The sequence below is a fragment of the Rhopalosiphum padi genome, chromosome 3 (assembly GCF_020882245.1).
Source record: "Rhopalosiphum padi isolate XX-2018 chromosome 3, ASM2088224v1, whole genome shotgun sequence".
In the NCBI taxonomy this organism is placed as follows: Eukaryota; Metazoa; Arthropoda; class Insecta; order Hemiptera; family Aphididae; genus Rhopalosiphum; species Rhopalosiphum padi.
Genome location: NC_083599.1, coordinates 51,488,103 through 51,513,668, shown reverse-complemented (window position 1 = coordinate 51,513,668; position 25,566 = coordinate 51,488,103). Strand labels below are relative to the sequence as shown.

Below are 25,566 nucleotides of genomic sequence, written 5' to 3'. Positions count from 1 at the left end.
CGCCGTCTCTCGTCTGACGAGCGGCTCATTACCATTTACCAGTCGAATATAATGTTGATACGGTATCGTGTGGTTACAGAACGATCGCGGGTCTTCATTACTATTACTATTTATTATAATCGTCTACCGCTGTGGTTAGGTTCGGCCACCACTACCACCACCACCACCATCACCACCAGAATGCCGCCAACGCCCGATACGTTTGACCCCCCCTCCCCCTACCATTCAAACACCGACATCTCTTTGGTTCGGCCGCCGCGTCAATATTCAAATAATAATAATAATAATAATAATAAAAATAATTGTATTGTGCGATCGACCGCGATATGCGTGCATGCGGGTCTCCTCCCCCTCGCCCGGCAGCGCAGACGTTCGCTTCGTTGGCGTATTTTTTTCCATTTCAACGATATTCGTATCGAATAATAATCGTGTTCGTGTACGACCGCATTGTGTGCGTACAAAAATGTATATATGTTATTATACGAAATTATATTTATACAAACGTGCTCGACGTGCCGTATAAAAAAAAAAAAAAACCTTAGTCGTCGCCGTCGTCGTCGTCACGTGTATAATATGTATAACAACGGACGGCGACGGCCAGAAACGTTCGACGCTCGTCACGGAGAGGAGAAAAAAAAATTATATACTCGAAATTCCGGATGTCGCGAAAACAAAAAACCCATTCACGTGTGGTGCTCGGCGGCGTCGGTGGACGGTGCCGCGTCGGGCGGGGAGAGCGGTCGCGCACGTCGTTATGCGTATATGATATCGCGTGTGTGTGTGTGTGTGTGTGTGTGTCCCCTTCCCCCGCCCCCGACCGAGTACGTCAACTGTATTATTACGGTATATGAAACATATTATATTATTATATTGATATGTACGAAAAAAACAAACGGTCTACACGACGTGAACGCCACGGAATTTCGGTTTTATTCCCTCCCCCCCCTGGCAACAGTGTCGGTGGTGGCGTCGTCCACCGTCCCGCAGGTCATCGAACCCCGCGACGTCTCGCGATCGGCGGTGGCCGAGTAGGCGCGAACCGAGGCGGCCGCGCGTACACAGTGCGTATATCCGACGGCTGTGGCATTTGCACCGCCGTTGACATTTCGTCACGATCAGAACCGCTATAATACGTCTTTGGAAACGGGCCGGTCGAAAAGGTCACTGGGTCGGTGGCGGCGGCGGCAACGCCTGTGCGGGATGTGCACGAGGTATGCACCGCGGGGCCGACGTTCAATCACTTATCGGCGCGGACAACCCCTTCCCCCGCGTCGAATCGTACGCGAGACTTGGCGTTACACGACCACGACGTAGTGCTGCGTGTGGGTTGTTTGTACAAATCGGCGGCAGAGGCTACGCCCTTAAACCAACAACGTGTGCTTTTCGCCCGTGTTTTCTATAATAATTTATATATATATATAACAATATCACAATACAACTGCCTATTGTACATTATATTGTTATGTGTACAGTATATTTTATTGTGTACACGCCGCCGCCGCCGCCGCCGAGTTAATTAAATTATACGCGGCGATGTGGCCGTGTCGGCTACGCCCTCGTCGGCGGTGCGAGCCTACTGGGGTTGCGGCGCCAAACGCGGTTAGGTGGTTGCGGCGGTGGGGTGTGCAGCGGCGTGCGTGTTCGACGATCGTCGTGCGGTCGGTCCGCGGTGGTCGCATCTATCGTGTGTGTGTGTGTCACGGCGGCCGCTCGATCGACAGAGACACCGCCACGGGCGCAAGACGACGATGACTGCTGTAAATGAACGAAAAAACCACCGGGGCGATCCGACCCCACGGGTGTTGTTTGCTGTGGTCGTCGGAGACGCGCGCGCGTGCCACGACGACGACGCGTGTTCAAGAGCGACACCCGATCCGACGGCCAAAGTTTAGGTTTCGCGCTATGTGGAAGTCGTCGCACAGCGGTGTACTATTTTAATAATAATATATTATGATATATATACGAGACGAATGTGTAAAGCGTAGTTTTCGTAACGTTCGCACGTACCGATTTAAACACGGCAATAATATTATAATATTTTTATTGTAATGTCTGCCGCGCGTGTAAACGGCTGCAATTATATTACGCGATTGTATACGTTCATTCCGCACGTCTCGTTTGATATTCAAACGGCGGCGCTCGGCGAGAGATCTCCGCGGCGCACCAAAACGCGTTCGCCGGCTCGACAATAATAATAATCATAAATAATAATGTTATTATTATTATTATTATCATCGCGACGATTGCGCGGCGTATAATATCATATGCGTGCCGAGTGTGTGGCGGAGGCGGCGGACTGCCGCGTTTGTATCCACCGCCGCCGCCGCCGTCGTTATTTAAGTATCATTATTATTGTCGACGGCAATCCGCCGCCAATGAAACACAACAACAATAATACGTACCCTTTCCCCCCCGCTGACGCCTTCGACGTGTCGAGTGTATAACAATCGGACTTGGAGAAACGCGGCGAAAACAATAACAACGATAATAGTTATGCGATGTAAAGCTGCCCGACAATAATTATTATACAATAATGGTGGTATTTCGGTATTGTGTGCGGCGGACGTCTTCGCGTCGAGGAATGCCGTCGGCGGCCTCGCTCGAGTTTTCCCGCCACCGCCGCCGTTAGGTTTTCGTTATTCGCGTCGCCCGACCACGATCCGGAAGAGCGTCTCGTACACGCGTGTGCATCACGTCATAATAATAGTTCGTATAAGGAACCGCCGTCGCCAAATCGCCACGATATACCGTACGAAACGCAACGCGGCGTGTTTTTTTAATAAAAGTTTTTCCTTCACAGTTATTATAGTATTCCGTTATAATTATTAAATAATAAATCGGACGGCGGGCATGACCTAGCGATATGTCGTCACCCGTTCGCGCTTAATCGAGAGCTGTAACTGAGTAATCGTCATCGTTGTCAATGCAATTACTTGGACAACGTGTTTTTTAACCATCGAGTTTTAAATATTTTATTGAACATGTAAAGTGGTACCAATAATAGCCAGACAACATTTGAATCGATTGAATGAAAGAAATTTAAAGTTAAGCATACTTTAAACTGAATACTGGAGACGCACTTTATTAAAATACGACACAGTATATTATATATTATAATGAACCAGACAAAGGCAGTAAAGTAATAGCTATATTCTTGGATTTAGCTAAAGCCTTTGATACCGTTAATCGTAAAATTATATTACAAGTATTACCTAGTTTTAGAATAAGTGACTACAGTCTGAAAGAGTCAAAATAAATAATGTTATAGGACGAGAAAGTTTTATTGAATACGGTGTTCCACCAAGCAATGTCCTGGGTCCCATTTTATTTATATTAGACATTAACTCGGTATGTGACCTACATTTTAATGGTCGAGTAGTTTCGTACGCTGATGATACATGTTTACTTTTCACGGACATTGACTTTTTCCATAAATAAGATTTTCACCAATGTCAGTTTAATAATAATACATAGCAGCAATAACAGTAAAATATATGCAACATAAACACTTGTAAAAATATTAAACAAGTTTCTAGAATATGATATTTAGATATTATTTTTGATAACATTTTAAGTTGGCATCTACATTTGCATAATTATAGTAGGGAAGCTAAGAGCTATAACTTATACATTTTTTAAACTTAAAAACTTGATACTCAAACAAACTATTCGTATGATAAATTTTGCCTTGTATCAATCAATTTATCAATATAATCTATTACTATGGGGTTGACTATAGGTGATGGCATTTTAAAACTGTTGCAAGTTAATCAAAACAATATAGTAGATACGAACCTGTCTAAATAAAAGTTCTTTAGAAGGGTCGATTAGACAAAATTATTTAGATTTCGGTGTGTAATACCAGTAAGATCAATTTACAAAAAAATTGTAATTATGTTCGCTTTTAAACGTTAATAAAAAAAACTAGTAGTCCAGTTAATGAAAACAAAAGAGAAAATAGAGTGTATAATATTGCTGTAAAATATGCAAAAAAATGTTTTGGTCAGTCATTTGTTAACTATTTAGGGCGTAATTATTTTAATTTAACGCCTTATGAGTATAAAAATAAATTCATTTACATCATGGTAGTGTTAAAAAATATAGTTTATAATTGGTTATTCTTAGATTTAGTTTAAATTTATTAATAATTTCTATGATGTATAGATGATAACTTGTATTGGTTTTTTGTGTTTTATATACTCGTCTATTCGTTTATTTATTAAATAAAATTTAAAAAATGTCACATGTGTATTCTCAATCCCTAATACAAGCTACGCTTAAAAGGAATTGATAGTCACAAAATTGTATTACTTGTTTCTATATTTTTAATTTATGATGATTATATATATATATATAGAAAAAAATGCATTTTGAAAGCACCGCGGAGAAAATAGTATTATATTTTAATGAGTAGAGTTTAGTTTAAAAATAAATATAACAATGGTAAATTATTATTGTACATTTTAAAAATAATTGTGAAATAACGAAAACAGGTGTGTTGTAGTTACGGCACTGTTCCAATTTTTTTTAAAGTACTTAATTGTATCGTACCGCTTTTTTTGATTCTTCGCCCAGCGTGTAGTAAACTGCAGGCAGCTCTGATCTCGCCGTCTTGGCTAGAAAATGTTCAAAGATAGGAAATATTTCCGGAAAGGGGGATGACATGAAAAATTGAAACATTTGTATTGAAATGTCAGTAGCGCGTTTCTCATGCCAACAATCGTAAAATGAATAGACTTTAATAAACATATTATATATTATAAGTTATTTATGGAAACAAATACAAAGGGTAAAGGTGTTTTTTGAACACCTTAAATTGTTTTCCGTTAGGTTGGTTAGGATCATTCATTAATCTAACCACGTCCACCAACCCATCGTTCCGCGTTTATACAATGTCCGAAGTCGTATTGTTATATAATTATATTTAAAATATCAGATTAATATTATCATTTATCATATATATAACTAATCGTTTGTTTTGGTTTTCCACAGGTGAATGCCGTACCCTACGAGATGACAACTATCGGCTGGAGCGAATTCGCCGTGAAGAAAAAAGCACGGATTATTTATCCGACGGTGCCGGTAATGATGAGGATGAGGATGAAAGTCAGGATGGATCAGCCGACGCTGTTGGAAACACATTGCCCGTCATACAGACTTCGGGACTTGTGGTAGAAACTATCGAAGGCACAACGGTGAATCTCCCTTGCAAGGTTATAAATGGTTCTAGTAAGTACCGAAAAATATAGTTATAATATGTATACATTTTTTTTAAATAGACATTATTTTCAGTTATGTTCACATAGTTTATTATGTAAATACTCAAGTTGTTTTCATATAAATGTAGATATATTTTTTCTTTTTTTACTTTTTCTTCGTGTTAATGATCGGTGGAAATAGAAAGGGTGACCAGGGGCAAAGGGACATAGCATGTAAACCTCGAAAATCAAAGAAATCAAGTCTTCATAAAGCAATGCTTAAGTAATAAGTCAGTATGTTTTTTTCTATAATTTCGAGATTAAACTTAATAAAAATTATGTATTGAAAAATATAATAAAAAGTAATTAAAAATTTTGTTTTGTTGGTACAATATTTCTGATATTTCATATAAACATTAAACATAAACGATAAGCATTGTTGTTTTCCGTAGAAAATGTGGTAAGAGAAAAGAGAATAATATGACATTATGACCCGACATTGTAATATTTGACTATAGATATCTATGTGTAATGTATGTACTGTGTAGGTTAATAGATATAAATTAGATATCGAATATAAATTATGTAATTTATATAAATAATAATTTGTATTTGTATGTCGATAACTATATTCAGGAACCAGGTTCTACGCCACACGTTAAAAAAAATATATATTGGAATTTAAATACCCTCCTAAAAAAACATTTTTTCAATGGCAATAACTAATAAGTCTTTATTTCTTTAAGTTTGAACTTTAAACTATGGGTAAGTGATAAATGTATATTCTTTATTTTATATGGTATATACTGCATATTTATTTGTTTTATATTATATGTATAATGTAGCTTATAAATGTATAAGAAAAGACAATAATGTTTAAGTATCGACCTAATGTTTATTTTCAAAAAAATAAAAATATGTAGATGTATTTAAATTATTGCATGATTTTATTCTATGTGTGTTACAGCGGACGACTACGCGGTAATGTGGATCAATGGCACTAAGAGTATAATGACGGACTCTTATCCCATAACTACAGACCCTAGGGTCAAACATGGAACACAGTCAGAGACATCTGCAGGATTCCAGGAACACACACTGATCATTGAACAAGTAACGCGGATGGATACTGGATCCTACACATGCAGGATAACATCAACACCCCCCGTTGAGATAACCCATACCCTGCGTGTCACACGTCAGTACTTATCTGTATATTTTATTACCCTCTCCGTATTGTTGCCGAGCGCCGGTCTGGCGTCGTCTGCGGTGTAGATAAGATTTTTGTTTGGTTTTTCATTTCGGGGTGAATGAGAATTAATGTGCAAAGTGTGTTGTCGTTGGATTGTCGCGTAAGTAATCGCCTCTTATATTGAGAGTGATTTTTCAGCGGTTCGGCGGGGGGCAGTTACAAGGTCTGCTGTCCATTTATAACGCATATCCATAACCGGCGCTCGTAGTGATAAATATATTTATTTTTTTGTAACTGCATTTTTATGTATAACGTGATGTTATTTTTATATGCAGACCCAGCCAAAGTCTTGTCAGTGCAAGCAGTGGGACAACCAGGGTCTTTGACTACTGGAGGTGCAAAAAAATTGACTGTAAAACAAGGCGATCCAGTGCAACTGGTATGCAGCGTGGCAGGGTTCCCAGAGCCTACGGTGCAATGGACCAAAAAGGTAAAAATTCGAGCTCGTTAACAAATTTACCGGTTTGTTAATATGTTCGTTATGTGATTTGTCATATACAGGCTAAATACCACCAGCAATCGCAACAATCGACTATGCCGTCTTCGGATCATGATCAAAAGATCCCAGATTCTGCACCAGCGACTCCCTCAACAATGGTTGTTTCGAAAACGAATGAAGTCCGTATCGAGTCCGTCGTCGCGTATCGCGATGCAGGTTACTACGAATGCTCGGCGCACAACAGCATCACCACAGGATCTGCCACCGCCTCTGTGTCGGGAAGTACCAACCCTACACATGTGGGAATAGAAGTGGAAGTCGAGTGTAAGTAGTATACTTCATCGATACGATATACTTTGAAATACTTTCAAAATAAAAATTATATGTATATTTGTTTTAAATTTATATATATTATATTATACCTATTATTTTTTAAAGGCATTGCGTAACATAATATTATTGCCATTATATTTTGTTTTGAAATATTTATTTGTCATTTATACTCACAATATAATTAATAATTTCATTTTAAATAACACACAAACACAATCATGAATATATGTTCACGATTCACGAAATAATATCATACAAATAAATCTAAATTATTAATAGGACCGTATGTATTAATTGAGCAACTTACAAATAAAAATTAAAATATTCAATGCCAATAAAAAAACATTTTGAATTTGATTCGATAAAAGCATTTCAAAAAGTACTGATATACGGATACCAACAAATACAATTATTTTAATATTTCAAAACAATATCTTATATAATTATGATATTACATATAAACATACTTACCTATCACTATATTCGCCGTTCGGTGTTGTTTTCTGCTGCAGTCCCGCCAGAAATTGTTGTGCCCCGGCTCGTTGTCAACACCGGAGAAACGTACGTCGCTCAGATGGCGTGTTCCGTGCAAGCATACCCCAAGGTAAAAGTCACGTGGGAAAAGGAAATCCTGAACGAGAACGGACCGCAAACGTCAATACCCGTAGTCACCGATGGCCCCAACAGCCGGTACGATGTGTCCAGGCAATCGAGTACCCACCACCCAGTACAGGGCTCAGTGAACTCAACAGCGATGCCGGTCGGACCCACTTTCGTACTCAAAGTGAAACAGGTGCAAGGACCACAAGACTTTGGTCGGTACCGGTGTCGGGCCGAAAATCGTGTTGGTGTCGCTTATTCGGATTACATAACTTTGACCGGTACGATATATACACTCTTCTGCATGATATACCTCACGCGCCCATCACTATATATATATAGTGTAGATGTCATACCATCGCCGCCGTGTGGTAAAACTTCAGTAGTTTACAGTTGACAGAAAATCGTTTTTTTCCATCATTACAGGTTCACCGGCCCGACCGCAATCATCGTACGTGCACGTTAAAGACAAGGCGCCTGAACTGGCGTGGATCGTGGACAGTTGGTCACCGCTGGTTGAGTACCAGTTGCAGTACAGGCGACAACAGGTTTGATATGCTAATAATATTATACATACGTCATTCTATATAGACATCATTATTTGTCGTTATCGTTTTGTCGTGCCAAACCAAAATTTTATTGCACAGAGTAACACATTTTGACGTTTATTACGCACCTACTACGTGCGCCTATATACATATACACCGTCGTGATCATACTATCCGATCTCTATATCACTCGGATTATGCTTTGTCCGATATCTAATTTGCGAGACCAGTTGTCTCAGCCTGTATTGATTGGAGGAGGGGTGGATTAAAAGAAAGTATATATATATACAGTGGCACCCGCCAGTCTCATCTCCCTTTAAATTCTCTGATAATGATTTTTTTTAAACTATTTTTATCTTTGAAATATTTAAAAATACCTACTGAAGAATTATATTTTCAAATATTGGGTTGTTTTTTTTTTTTACTAGGATTATTGTCCTGTAGTGGCACCACACTTTTTTTTCAAATGAACACCTTTTCAACAGTCATATGATTTTTTTTTGAAAAATGTTGATGCACCTCAATAAAAATTCGAATGAGTAGCTTTGGAGTTATTTAACTTATTAATGTAGGCGCGTATTAAAGATACGTAATAATAGTTTTACATACATTATAAAATAAATGTAAAGTATGTACGTCGTATTAAAAAAAGAGTATATTAGTATATGAGCACTAGACTACAATTTTTACAAATTAATATTAATTGTTACAATTTTAAAATCGTCATATAGCCCCTATATATTCTAAACCTATTATCGTAAGTACTAAGTAAATGTGTTGTGGAATAAGAAACAGTGTCCTTTAAAGCATTATAATTGAATGTACAAAAAAAAAACGACTACTCCCGCTATAATACGGCTAACAACTAACGTCGCCTGTATATCTATATATTTATGTTATAACACGTGTATATTGTACTCATTTCACAGGATTCGTCGGCTTCTTGGGTGGATGTCAAGCCACAGCCAAAGGTGGTCGAATCGTCTACTGGCGGCAACGCTGGCGACGAGCGCCGTTACGCAGTGTCCTATTTGTTCGGCGCCGACAGCGAGCCACAACAACAGCAACAGCAGGCCGGAGGTACCATGACCGTACCGATTGTTTTGCGAAGGGGCACCACGTATGTGGCCCGTCTCAGGGCTCTTAACGTTCACGGCTGGTCTGACTGGTCGACGGATGTCGTGTTTACCGGTATGTACGAAATTATGATGATGGTGATGATAAATTAGGGCTGGGATTTTTATGCGATGACATCATGTTTTGATGTCTTATAACACCATTGATTAATACATATTTAATGTAATCTTGAAATTTTTAAGTATTTTTTTGCGATTTTTGAGGAAGCAAAAATCTCAGCTCTAATGATAATTATTTGACGTCATGTCAAATAAAACGAAATTTAGCGCGTATGATATTACATAACTGTCATGTATATGTTGTAATTGGAGCCTGAAATCGTTAGTCGATATATTCACTATATCGTTTCGTGGAAATTATAAAACAGCAAAATGCATATAGTACTTGACATTGACGTATCACTTTGATAGCTGGCTCAGGATTTTCGAATTTGAAAAACTCGAATCGAATGTCCGCAGGATTCTTTCCGGTCACTCTGTGATATACCTTGCGTATAATCATAACTTTTTTTTATTTCTGCACGCAGTATAGTTTTGTGTCATTTACATGCATTCATCGCAAAATATTTCGACTTTCTATGTTATTATCATGTGCATGTCAAAATATCCCAATCTACCTATAAAATATTGTAGCTTTAAAAATCCTGATAGATCGGTATTGGTTTTACAGTTTAAAGTCATCAATCACGTTTATTATATTTGACGTTATATACATGGAGATAAAATAATATCATCCTTTTGAATTTAATTTTTTTTTTCATACAAATTGTATATTATACTTCTTATAAAACTTATAATTGAAAATAAATTAAATTTTCATAAAAATTGATTGAATTGAATAATAATTATATTTATATAATTATTATAATTTCTGTTGTTTTTAATATTTTGACATATCTGACCCCAAAATTTTCTTGCTGGTATATGTTGTTGTAGACTCCTAGATTTTTATGCACTGCACTACCACACATACACACACACACGCTTTGCATTTATTTTTACATTTGGATGTTAATGATGTTAAAGACTAAAATAGGCAATAGCTATAGGTTAAGTAAATTAATATGTAAAAAATAATACCTAAAAATCTACCTACTGAATAAAACTTTTACAATCTGAAAGGAATATTAATGGAAAATTAAAATCACGAACGCTAAGTCTATTGTTCCGGAATGTATTAAAATAGATAACGCTATAGCAATACGATAACAGTACAAACACGCTATGTAGCGTTGAATAAAACTTAAATGTTTTTATATATTTTCATCGAGCCATCATGCACATTGAAAAACTTATTATAAGACAAAAATAATTCTACGGTCGTAAAACCATACTTGAGCTACTCACCAAATTATTGGTGCCAAAATATATGTCATTTAATTTCCGAGTTATTTTCGAAAACGTTTGTTATTTTTTATTGTTAGGTATCCAAGTATTGACGATATTTATTTTTAGATGCAGGAATTTTAATTTGATTTATAACTGTTACGAATAAAAATATGATAATTGTTATTATACTATTCGAATATCATAATAATTAATAAAAACAAACGACCAAATAAATACTTTTATATTTATACCGTTAGTTCATTGTACCACTAACTCGATCGTACTTCAAGAGAGATTATTTTAAAATGCCACAGCATGACAGCATCCTTACTCTATTACTTTTATTATTGTTTAACAAAACTGCACGGACTTGGTTCACGCGTTCTTACGCTCGAGACACTTGTTTCCAGGTGGAATGGACGATGACCAAGAGGCCAACGAGATTACTCAGTACGACGGACATCAACATAACGACAATATTTCGAGTAAGTATAGGTACTGATGCACACTAGTGCACTACCTTATCGCTATCGTAGTCTGTAATGAAATGTTAAAAGGCTACGACATTGCTTCAATTATCATAATTTGTTTATCTGCATGCGAGAGCACGTCACACCTCACTTAGGTCATGGTTTTAACTCTTGACTCTTGAGTTAATTGATACTGTCTATTTATTTTTACTAGAACTTATAGGTATCAGTTTTTTTGTTAATCGATTTGCTTTGAGATAGGATTACTAAAACAATTGGAATTCATCACTTAACCTGTCGTTTACTCGACATGGATAACCTCATAATTGCCAATACCGCCAAAACCTTGCAAAGTATCTAGGTGCGATATATCATTTGATCATTCGAATTTAAATTAAAAAAACAATTGCATAAACAAATGGGAAAGTCGATTTCGTTACGTAGATATTATATTGAATAAATTAAATGCGTTTTCTGATTTCTTATCGCCTTGGTTGAGCCGATTAACATAAAATTAAAAACGATTTAGTAAAAAGATATGCTTGTTTAAGTGCGTTACTGTGCGATTATACGACACGTCCACATCAGTAATAGTTTATTAAACGTGCACTTACAGTATTGGACTTCTTATAAACGGCTGGTATGCGATAAATTTCTATTTAACGTTTACTTTGAAATTATTTGGCATTTGCTACAATAGTTGTTTGAGTCGGTGCCACTACCTGACATACACGAAAAATGTTTGCGTGCTTGCCTCGCCGTTGCACTAAAGTAGGTGATAGGGTAAAGACCGTTTACTGATACAATTTTTATATCGTATATATACGTAGATTTCTATTCTTTGCCATAGTAAAGCACATGACGCATATAACCGGCCAGTTGCATAAAATAAATGCGATTGTCAAGGCGTATGTCATATTAGTGCCATTAAAAGATGTCTTACCATTGATGCCCAACAATTTTTTTTTTAATATGTCAAACAAACATCAATAATAATGATAATCCACCATCCATTAAAAACACCCCTCCCCCCACCATCAATATTGTATTTGTAATGCCTTACTGCCTGAGATATTTTTTTTATTCTTACATTAACTATTATACAATATTTTTTTGTCATATGTAATATGGCATATCGTTTATAATATATTTTAACTATCCACCTATATTCATAAAAAAACTTGGTAATAGGAGGTGCATATTGTTATTAAGAGGACGTCTGAGTATTATTTGTCTTCCCTCTCAAAATATGAAATTTGCGCCCAGAAGAACTAATTTTGTGTTGTTAACTTTAATATTAGAGTGAATTTATATATTCTTAAACTTTAAGTTAGGAACATTATCTATGTTTTTCAGTTGGATTTTTACAATATTTCAACTTGTGCTAGTTGTGAGTATGTATTATTAAAATTTAAAAATTAAATTTTACAACGTACAAACATAAATTATGTTTTTATCTTTAACTTTGATAATAGGTTCACTCTAATATTAGAGCTAATAATACAAAATTGATTCTGATGAGTGCACATTTGCAAATTGTTACACGTGGATCAGAAAAAACAAAATGTTGCCCTGACTTAATAGTGCGGTGTCACTGCAATTCGTATAATATTATAATAATTATGAATCTTAGAATGCGGGTCGAGTTTAAGGGGTTATAAATAGGCAATTTTGTTTGTTTTTGCGTGATATCTACTAAACTGTGCATGTTTTCGTGAAAAAATTCATTTGATTGATTAGTTTTTAATATAATAAAGAAATATGATAATCTATTACGGTTTATAAGTCATAATATATGAGATATGATTCCTAGAAATAAATCCACAAGATTATATATTATACTGGCGAAATACATAGACAATTAGATAGATTAAATTGTATTAACTATAATAATATATTTGATTAGAAGTAGGTGTTACTAATTGTTTTGCATAGAAAGTTTATAAACAGCTCTTATGTAGTCATATTGTGATAAAAATTTGAAAATAATAGTTTTAGGTATGACGATGACTTCTATGTAACTTATTAGTGATTACCTATGTTTAAAGTTCAAAACATTTATATCTACTATGAGTTTAAAGTGTTTTTTTTTATTTCGAAAGGCTTATATATGTGGAAGCAATTACAAAGTCCACAAAATACTTGATTTTAGAATCACTACCTATTTAAAGTTTCGCACCATACTTAGCTATGTCAATAAGTTTTCTCTAATAAATATGTTTTAAATATAATATTTTTAAAATGATTATCGAATATTTATATGTAGACTATTTATTTTCACTTTAAGTACCTATTTATATACGCATTGGTACTCTTAAACTTAAATTATAAGTAAAAATTAAAGTTGTTGCTTACAAATTATAATAATGTAATAATATTTATTAACCCCCCCCCGCGAATTAAAAAGATAATCAATTTCAATAATGTAATAATGTTTTAACGGATAATTAATAATCTTTTAAAATTATTACGGAAATCAAATTGTCAATAAATGTGTTTGATAAATGTATTGAAATCGATACAACATTTTTAAACTTTAAATGTTATAGTTTAAATATGCATTAAGCTAAAAAAAAATTATTTTATGTATTTAAAAAAATATAATTTATTTATTTAATTAATTGTCAATTAGTGTAATGTTCTGTTTGCCGTTTTTCGCACATTGCGACATGACAATACGACAGTACTATAGCTGTACAAATTGTTTATCTGTTGATAAGAAAATACAATTATACGTATAGTACGCACCCACAATCAACACGATAACAAAATATACGATTTATTTTTAATATGGTTCTCATGACTTAATTGTTAACATACCACGATATAAAACGCAATTATTCATATTATTACAATAATCTGCATCCAGCAGTAGCACAGCTGCAGTTAAAGCCCTTGCAGGGACGTTTCCTCCCACGACTGCCATTTTTTTTGTTCTAATCACTTATCGGGGTTCCCGTTAAGTAATTATTTTAGTTTCCCAAGTTATTGATTATGTTTTAGTACCACATTGTCATTTTCTTGTTTTACGACTATCACACACCAATTCCCCACATATAGTTGACATATGAGTAGTATGATCAATTGAACACAAACAAAAGAAGTCGTTAAAAACAACATGTTTAACAACATTTAATCTACTTTTTTTATGAAGCATCAAATGAATGCGCGTTGTATATCAATTAAAGTTTTTTACTGTGATTGTATAGTTTTATGTTTTTCATTTACTTATGAATAGGGCCCAACAATTTATATACAATAATCTACCAAAATATGAATGCACTTGTGTACTGAAAAATATGCTTTTAATTATTATTTTCAAATTATAAATTAAAAAAAACTTTTAATAATATTATTTTAATTTTTTTCACTGATTTATAATTACAATTATTATCGTATTATAAATTTAAAATTAAATTAATATTTTAAATTGATAAGTATTTTATGAACTTCTGATGATTCCTATTGAATTATAATTAAAATATTCAGCTACACGATTATTATTATTCAATTTAAACAAAATGCTTTTACGAAATACTATATGTTTCACACGGTCGTTTTGTAGAATTCATGAAAATTAGATCTGTCTATAAACATAGGGACAGAGTGACGCGTGTTGTGATACGATGAATTTTGTTCAAAACCATTTTTTGGGGCAATGCATTTTCAAAATGTGTTTTTGTTTAATAATATACATTTTGTTATTGATATAGGTACGAATAACACGGAAAATGCGCATTAACTAAATTGCAAACGACACGATACTTCATTAACCCGTGGATAAAGTCATATGAAAAATTAAAACCCATTAAGCTATAATTCTGACCAAAATATGCAAGTTTAAAAATTTGAAAAACAAATATTAGTAAAATAGTATAATTTTTATAATTATACTAAAATAATAATTGTTTCGTAATCTATTCGTCCTAAAATAATATATCTGATTGTTCATTTTATATATAGGTATTAAGTATATTATATTGTGTTAATAATTTCTCGAAACTTGAACTACTACCCGGCTTATCTAGGTTTGGTGAATTGGGATGGCATGTATAAGTGCAATAGCTTACGCTAGGATAGTACAACGTATATGATAATATATGTCATGTACGAGTGTGGTCTGATACTTTATTTTAGATAGGTATACCGTATACACGAAGTTGTGTTTAATAATAATAAAAATAATAATTATAAAATGAAGTCAGATTTCTTTCGATACTTTTATTATCTATAATAAGCGTTGAACAAGTGTTTGTCAGGTATACATAATTTTTATATAAAAATTACAGTTTGTAAAAAATAACTATTTTATATAAAAAACCTATAAATTAGTTATAAAAAAAAACCAAAATATGTAAAAAAAAAAACAATATTAGATTTTTAAGTTTTGATTAAAATGTTTTCCAACATTTTACTAATGACAATATATGACCATTATTTTATGTTTAAATTAACATTTAACGATAATATTTCAATTATCGAATTACAATCAATTACTCATATATATGTCTCACACTCACATCCACATTGTTTATAGGTATACCTAAACAACAGTAGCCTAAAAATTCTGCAAATATAAAGTAACAACTAACATAAATATTATTATGATATCGATAGTTAAATAATTAATTTAAGTGATGTGTACCAGTTTATCTAAATAAATAGATAGTACTTTTATTACAATTATTTTATTGTATGCGACTCATCGTCGTTACTCGTTATCTTCGATTCATGATAGGTGTATATTAAATATTAATACTATATGTAATTACTCGACCGGTTTTAACACATTGTTTTTTGTCCGTATCCGCAGAAGCTTCCGTCGCAGGCACTAGCGGTGCATCAGGTCTGCAGCAATACTACAGCTCTGCCTTGGTCACCTCCATCCTGATGGCCATCACCACAGTGGTCGCCACCGCGGCTTCCGTCTGTTAGACCGCCGTCTGGGAACGCCGTCGCCGCCGATGCCGAACGTGTACCTCCATCGCCACAACGTCAACAACGGCTGCGAAAATCATTAAGGAAAAAAAATTTATATTTATTATTATATTAAATTTATTACTAAACACAACAACGACACCATATTATACGCGCACCGACCCGCTACCGACGTGAGCCTAATAATCTCTTTTCTCTCTCTTTCTTTTCAAAAATATTAGTGGCCACCGGATAACGGGAGGGGGGCGCAAGCAAATTTAAAACGATTATACTTTATAAAACCAAAGACAGACACGATGTGCAGCAGTAATGATAACCACTATATTATATTATAATATTATATTGTTGTCGTTATAATTATTATTGTCGCCGCTTATTATTATTTTACATTTTTTATTATTATAAAACGCGATGGATGTGTGACTGTTTTACGCGCCTCGACTTATATAATTTAATATATATACAGCTATAAAATCATAAACATTCGTAGATTATTTATAATTGATTAGGTTTATTTAAATATAAAATTCAACGCGTTATCATTACGACGTCGTGCGCTTAAATCAACATAGCCGCCGCCGTCCCGCGTACTCGTCGTGCCGCCGTGATCGATGCCGCCGCCACCGCCGGAGCTTTTCAAATTTTTTTTTTCGATCGCCCGTTGTCTAATTTACTTTTTTACGCGCGAGCGTCGTCCACTCGCGTTTTAAATATTATCATTATCTTTATTATTATTTTTACTGTACAATCGCACGTAAAATAATATGATATTATACTGTTGCCACACCATCGCGGTAATAGGATTCGCACACGCTTATTGCGAACGTGTCACGTCTCCGGTGTCCGACTTCGGGACATTTTTAGAAACGTCATCATTATACGCTAGCACGGCAATAACGCTAACAATAATACGTCTGACATGTACCTACGTACTTGGGTAGTATTATTTATATTACAATACACATATAGGTACGCGTGCACGTCGTTTGTAGATTTTAACGAGCATTTGTTTTCTCATATAATATACGAAGGTATACGATGACACGCGTGACCTGTGCACACACGCGACCCGTCGTTATAAATGCGGGTTATCGAAAAAACGGTTTTTTATGTATGTTTTTTACCCCTAAAAAATTTTACACCCATTGTGTGAGCTCCATCGTAATCGCGGCGGCAACGCGTTTTTTAATTTTTTTTTTTTTTTTATTATTATTATTATTATTTTTTTTTTTTACAATAATTCATTAGATATAGATTATATATATATATATATTATATTATCTTCCACCCGTGTGTCTGTAACGATATATTATTATACGTGTTGTACATAAAAATATAAGAAGGGGACAACGCTTTTGTTATTATTATTATTATGATGATTTTTTTTTTCGTACTTTATTATTATTAATTATTAATATTATTAGAATATGGTTTATAGCGCCGCCATGCGCGCCTATTACGCACCTACTTTATATAAATAAATAATTATACATAATTATTAATAATGCCGAAATCGAATTTTTTACTACAATGTTTAGACTGCCTCAACAATTAAAAGCATTACTATTATAAATGGACAAATGTAGAAATCGAGCTTATAATAATTACAATATACATTAGTTATAATATTACGAGATAATCAAAATATAATACAAACAGTTATTATTATATTTTTATAACATTATATTTATATATGTTTATGCATATTATTGTGTATCCACGTATTTATGTAATACATTTATATATAATATATGATATACATAGGTACATAATAACGCTAGTTTTTTTTTTTGCTTTTGTGTGTATTTATTATTATTTTATTTTTATTTGTATAAGATTTACGATGGCAACTATTCTCTTAATTAATTATATATTATTACTATTTGACTAAATACACATATGCATAGAATACGTGCTTGTTATACGTGTGTACTTAAATAATTCATTTGTGCGACCGCTCGATTTTTTTTTATTATTATTATTAATATTATATTACTATATGCCGCTATGAAATTAATATAACAATTATTATAATGTTACTTTTTTTAGCCCCTCTCAGTGTCTCTGCAGTCTACTTTTATTATACTACACAATACATGAAATAAAATCAAATTTAAATATAATATTATTAAAAGTATTTTTTAAATGTAATAATTTCTATAGATTAAAATCCCTTGGTTAAACGAATAGAAACTTAAATAGTCAGCACGGCGATTTATGGCACATGATGGTTAAACCGAATTGTAAACTGTATCAATACTGTTTCTAAGTGGCGGTAATGATGAACATAACTACTATATTAAGTGGTCAACGGTTCAAACGCCGACTCGGGGAAATGCTGCAAAGTGATGTGAACGGTCGTGCAAGCATGTGCGGTACCATAATAACGCACAGCCAGCCTACTGTTGCGGCCATGTTGACCAGAGGTTGCCCGTAACCAAAAACAGTAATTAGCTGTAGTTAATAACAGTTAATGGTTATTATTTATTAGCAATAAGGATATACCATTGCGATCCTACCGGAGTGTATCACTCGTTCGTACGATCTCGGTCAACGGTACGTGGTGACGGATATAGGATCGCGGTGATCGTGGTTCTTTAACGAAGTTTAGTCAATTAGACATACATTAAAACCTATTTGCAGATACATTTACCACGATATTCTACGTATCGTGAATAGCTCACATAACTAATATTGTTATGTATACACGGTTGCTGTAGCCGCAAGACTTCAACCTGGGAGATTGGAGATAATAAAAACATAGTTTATCGAAGCTGAGAGTATAGACAAGTTTGACTTGTTGGAACACGATTAAAGATAAGGTGGTTCCGTGTAAAAAATTAAATTTAGGATAATAAACTGCCGGAGTGTAAGCTGCACACATTACAAATATTTGAAAACTTAAAAAAGTCAAATCGTTTTATAGATAAAATAAAACGAAAGTTGAATTTTAAATTGTACGCTAAACATGTTAAACTATTAAACTGCACATTGTTCGTAGATAGCAAATATAGCTATAAATTAAAACTAAAATAAGTATGCAATAAAATAGTGATTTTACAATTCAGATTATTTGATTATAATATACTGCATACAGTTAAGAGATAAATTTAAAATAATTATTTATCTCTATACTTATTTTAACACAATTGTATTCAAATCATTTTTCAAGATTTGGTTGTTATATAAGTACTCGTAACTTGTAATATGATACAATTTTTAAGTGAAATAAATGTATCAAACAATCAATATAATATATACTAACATTACTAACATATTTTACATAATATTTGTATATACAATAATGTCTTAACCCATAAAGCACAATAACAATAAAGATAAAAACTATTGTCAATTTAACATGTAAAGGCTAAAGAGTAGTTTCAAATATTAAGTAAAAATCCCAATTTTAAACTATTTTATTTATGGTAGTAGATAGGTATAGTCAGGTAGGTACACCAATTAATTATATAGTATAATATTAGTTATTGTAGAGTTAATTTTCATGTCGATATAACATTCATCGTTGTTGGATATTTGTTATTGATTTCGAGGATCGTATAATTATCAATACATTTTATTCAAACTAAGTTGTTGATATTATGTTAATCATATCTGTACCACTGAGAGCAAGTAAAAAAACATTTATAGAGCTACTCACGTATAGATTCGAAAATTGTAACACAATATGTTCTATTGGTCGGTGGCATCAACATGCTTCGGTACAACATATTTTTAAATATGTACGGATGGTTAGGTAAGCATATTACGTTTACTAAATTTTAGTCAGTCAGACTTGATGACTGGTCAGTCTACCGTGCTGACTTTGGCGGTTCTTCTCAAAAAACACGCAAACCTTTTGTCTCGTTTTTAGCCATATATTACCGCATAGTCATACGATAAGACTGATAAGAGTAACGTCAACAATAAACAGCCAAAATATATCAAATATATTAAAATATCTATATGTCTATAGTTACTATAATCTTATTGTTATTTGATAAAAACAAAAAAAAAGGGTGGCCAAGTGGGTATCGCTCTGGTTCTGCTATATAGTATAGATTAGTAGAGATGGAGAGCAGGTCACTATAATGGATGCGTTAAATTTGAATGCAATAACAGGTATCATTATATACGAAAAACGATTCTGAACAGGGTTGATTTGTTAGTCTAAGATAGTTAGTAGGATATATTATATTATTACCTATATTTAAATTGTAATATGTCGTTATTTTACGCGATTTCATAAAAAATTAAATTTCATATGCTCATAAAATATTATGGAGAACCTTGTGTTGGGTTTTTTAACCTTAGGTATAAATTATAAACATTTTACGAATTTTTAACTTCAAAATTCCTTGCAAATTTTCACGATTTTGATATATTTCGTACCTAAATATTTGAATATTAAATGCTTATAAACAAAAATTGTGATCAACGATTTTTGATTTTTTTTTTTTTACTACAATAAGTACAACTAATAATAAACCTTGTATTAAACTTTAAAGATTTTTTGGATTGCCAAATTTTTTTTTATTGACATTTACATAAAAAAACAGAAAAATCTAAAAATTCAATATAATTAATTATAAATAGTTTTAAAAAAATCAAAATATTTTGAAAATTTAATAATATATAACATTAATATAAACATTTCAAGTATTTAAAATTATTCGTTTTTGAGTTATAGCAAATTAAAAAAATCGATTTTGTCGAAAACTGGTTTTGCGTAAAAATTCTTACTTTTTTAGGGTTTTTCGTATCGCATTTGAAAGCTACTGAACATTTTTTACTTTTAACCTCCCCCCCAAGTACCGACTAGATGATTTTTCCTTTTCAAAGAGGGACTGAAGTCAAAAATCAAAACATTATTTCTACTCAAAAACGTGATGACAGACACAAAAAAAAAACATACATCATTGTAAAATCAATACATTTATTAGGTATACTGTCAAAAGGTAGACTAAAATATTCGATGTAGAAATCGCGCAGACAAAAAGCTATTAATTCTGTAGTAATGGCACTTGTCGATATTATTATAGGTGCTTTTATTTTTATTTTTATTCGATAGATTAAGATAGACTAAGCCAGTTGGTCTTATTATTAGTAAGTATCGATGTATATTCAATGTTTATTAAGTATGTTTATTTTAAGCATAAATTTGAAGACGTTATTACTTATTTAAATGAAACGATTTTTTATCACGATAAATTATAGTTGAGCAAACAAAATCTTTTGAAATGGGGTTGAGCGCTAACTTAATTTCTTAATAATTAAAATATCTGATATTATTATTATTTTTTATAATAAAATTTATGTCATTTATTTTATGTGTTTATTTTTTTATCTTATTCTAAAACATCTAAAACGTTATTATTTAAGTACATATATAAATATGTATTAATCAACGTATATACATGTCACATTATCACGTATATATTAAAGTAAATACGTTTTGTAGATCTTATCATTGATTATATAATGATACTTTTTAATATATGATCAGATGATCTTATCATCGATTGTATAATGATGCATAATATTTAGGTTCTTACTACTCTTTATGAATTTTTATTATCCATATAGGAACATTATAGGTACTTTTATTGCCTATACATAAATAACTATATGAGTCTATGACATTTGTTTTTTAATTAGAAATAATTAAACATTTTATGACATACCTATGTTCAATTCCAAAGTGAATGTTATTACATTTTACACTGCATTACAAAACTTATATCTAATTAGTTTTTGTTTTTAATTATTTTAACCATTAAACACATGGTCCATGAACACATTTAATTATAACTTATTTTTGCAATTATATATCCATGACCCATGTGTTATAAAAGGAACATATTCTCTAGAAGTTATTTATTAATGAATATTATTCAATTGAATAACAGAAAGTGACGATTCAACCGTTCTTAATTAAATTGGATTTTTCTTTATTCAAAAATGTACCACCATCCATTGTATATAATTTCTATACTTTTTTTGAGACTAACTTTTGCAAAATTAATTTTGCTTGCAATTTTACAAAATTACATTTATTTCTTCATTTAATTATTGATTTTACAAACTTATTGAACTAAAAAGCACATCATTAGTTCATTAATATTTTTGATTTATTTTGTAGAATACCTATGTATTAAAATATTTTTAGCAAATTATTTATAGTCGATAATAAAATTAAAATTGTATAAAAAAACACGTCTGGATTTAATAAGATTTGAATAACGGATAAAATTGCATTCAATAGATTTTATACAAATATTAAGATATTTACTATTTGTCGATTATAGGTGAACTGTAATGTCACGTATTTTGCTTGATAAAAATAAGAATAACAACGTTTTATCGAATCAATGTAAAATCACGTTCAAATCCTTTTAAAACATAATATTGATAATACCGTTAGTTTTATCTTGATATATTACCAATAATGGCTAATAGGCCGCTGTTGTAGTACTGTAATAATATTGTACCATATACAACCATTCATAATTATATATTTAAAAGTATGAAAATATATAATATTAATATCTAAAGCTCTTAGCTCTATTATTTTGTTGACGTAACAATTTTATATGTTTATTTTATTACAATTTTTTGTTTTATAATCAATTAGGTAATCACTAATCTAATTTATGTATTTTTTGTTCTATATACTTACTGCCGCGGCCACATTGATCCATAAATCATAATTTATTTACACACAATTAAATTTAATACATCGATAGTAAAATATATGTACCTCTATGTAACGATAGCAATTTAATAAATAATTTTCCAATCTATCAAAAATCTCTTCTGTGGTTTTACATAAAGACATAAAAATGGTTTTTGATCGCTGCGCCTTGTTCAGAAAATAAATTATTATTAAAATCGCTGATTCAAGAGAAACATTTCATTTTACGTACAAAATAATAAGAATTGTGTTCGATTCAAATAAAATTTTGTTTAACATACAAAGTATTTTTTTCAAAAGAAACACTATTGCTTACTTAAATTTTATAGTTGTTTATCAAAACAAATAAAACAATCTAAATAACACAATGTATTTTTTCATATTACTTACATATAACGTGGTGCAGGGTATATGGGTACATACTTAAGATGTTTATTAGCTACCCAGTTTCAGATTAGGAATAGGAGCGGGGTAGATTTTAATTATTTTTACAATAATCATTAATCAATAATCATAATATATACATGATTATGTAAATGTATGTCATTTACGACTATTGTCAAGGTGTTTCATAAAAAGAATATAGACCCTCTCGGCCCCCGACCACATACCACCTATAGTTAATAAGGTCATGATTACATAGGTCGGTTACGTAACTATTATAAGAAAAAAAGCATTTATGTTAGAGCTACCGAAAGTGAATATACGTGAGCTTGTACTGTTCATTGATGCTGAAATTAAAAATCTGAGTTTGACACGTTACGAATACTCATTATTAGTCATTAGTGTAGAGTAAATATATAAGCTATACGCGTATTATACAACAGTTCTACTAACAAAGTACAAGCTTCATATTATATTTTATTGTAATTTTCTTTTAATTTATAGTACAACAGTACTTACATTATATTATTATTACAATAAATTGTTGTTTTTTTAGGTATATAATGACATATGTTACCAGTATATATGTATTTAGATATTAATGAGGTGTGTCGTGTCATAAAACTCGTTTCGAACCACTGATCCTCATTATATAAACGAATTAGAATACTTTTGAGGTACAAAACGAGTACCTAGCAAATAGAATATACTTTCCCATATTAACTTATTTTATATTTCAGTAAACTACATAGGTATGTACCTATAAAATATATTAATAATATATCTACATAAAAAAAGCATATATTATTATGTCCATTGTTCTCTGCTGTGTATCTGTCACATGAATTACGTCGTTATGGGCACTTAACTACCAATAATTTTACCAACTTACTGTTGATTTTATAAAACAAATAGTAAATTATTTTTGGACTATATAGATATAGCGATATTATTTTGATAATAAATGATGATAATATTATATACTAGCTGTTTTATTGGCATTAAAAAATTTTATCGTCTGTATAAACTACTAAACTTAGTATAGATCTATAAAAATACAAGTACGTATATTAATCATTCAGTATTTATCAAGCGTTTACTCATATTTTAATCGTTTATTGTTTATTATCAATATCATTGAGTATAAATTAAACAAATATACAGCTTATTCACGATGGTAATGTATCTATTTGATCAGAAAATATAGTAAGCGCGTAACTGCGTAAGTTAAAATTTAAAATTTAGAAATATAACTGTATTAGCCGCGTATAGAAAATTCGGTAGCAGAAAATTGGCGAGAAGAAAAAATAGTTTTTTTGTCAGTTTTTAGTTGTGCATTTGTATACAATATTATGGATTCATGCCTATAGTTTAATTACACGCAGCAAGCCCGCTATAAGGTCCTAAAGTTAGGTAAAACCTTCACCTCAATGCTCATTTTCAATGCGCCTGAATTTTCCAGCAATGACACTAATAGTTAATAGGATTATACTTTATTTTGTTATTGTTGTATTACGATTAATAAACACTTGTTATCGTCATTTTACAGTTAATAACATAAGGTATTTCCTATAATAATCACATACAAATTAATAAATCATCTAATGAGGTGTATTTAAATTTTAATTATATACCTAACCAAGTTACCGCACATACTTCAAAATCATCACCTCTATTACGTATATTACATTAAATATAGTACTTAAAAAATTTAAATAATCAACTATAATTAACGTATTATCAAATATTTACTTTGACATTAGTTAAAGCGTGTGCACTGTGGCGTGTTATGATTTTTCATATCTAGGGCATGATTTATATGCCAACCAGGCGTATGAGCTAAATAGTCCCCACTTAAATAAGCTATAATTTTGGCACTATTTTATTTGCTTTTGTTCATGAATTTTAATAACAATTAATACTTTATTATTTATTCGCATAAAACATGCACTCTTTCGAATAATTAATTGTACTATATTTAATATACTATACCTATATGTTGTCTGTTACCAAATCCATCGTGCGGTAGTCGGTAGATTTAAATAAATTTATTATATATCATCATTTATTAGTAGGTAACCCAAATAAAAATAGACCTTATATATATGATTAGATTATATATACATAATACATAATGTAGTATATTCAAAAGAAAACGTGAGTTTATTCAATCTCTTTGACAACCGTAGGTATATAAGACTATAATTAGAAGTACCAATTTGACCGATATCTAAATCCAATACGA

The 25,566-nt window shown here is 31.9% G+C and overlaps 1 protein-coding gene across 4 annotated transcripts in view; it reads left to right on the top strand.

The window, feature by feature from the left end:
- LOC132923715 (neural cell adhesion molecule 1-like) overlaps positions 1-18,366 on the top strand; it is a 38,991-nt gene extending 20,625 nt beyond the window's left edge. For 3 of the 4 annotated variants that reach the window (XM_060987659.1, XM_060987658.1, XM_060987657.1), the window contains exons 3-11: positions 4,993-5,229; positions 6,166-6,396; positions 6,726-6,880; positions 6,952-7,213; positions 7,735-8,103; positions 8,249-8,370; positions 9,300-9,561; positions 11,246-11,320; positions 16,119-18,366. In XM_060987659.1, the coding sequence (XP_060843642.1) occupies positions 4,993-5,229; positions 6,166-6,396; positions 6,726-6,880; positions 6,952-7,213; positions 7,735-8,103; positions 8,249-8,370; positions 9,300-9,561; positions 11,246-11,320; positions 16,119-16,240 (1,835 nt within the window). In that variant the 3' untranslated portion in view covers positions 16,241-18,366. The remainder of the gene's footprint in view (positions 1-4,992; positions 5,230-6,165; positions 6,397-6,725; positions 6,881-6,951; positions 7,214-7,734; positions 8,104-8,248; positions 8,371-9,299; positions 9,562-11,245; positions 11,321-16,118) is intronic. The other variant, XM_060987660.1, reaches the window with a different exon arrangement.
- The last annotated feature ends 7,200 nt before the right edge of the window (positions 18,367-25,566 follow it).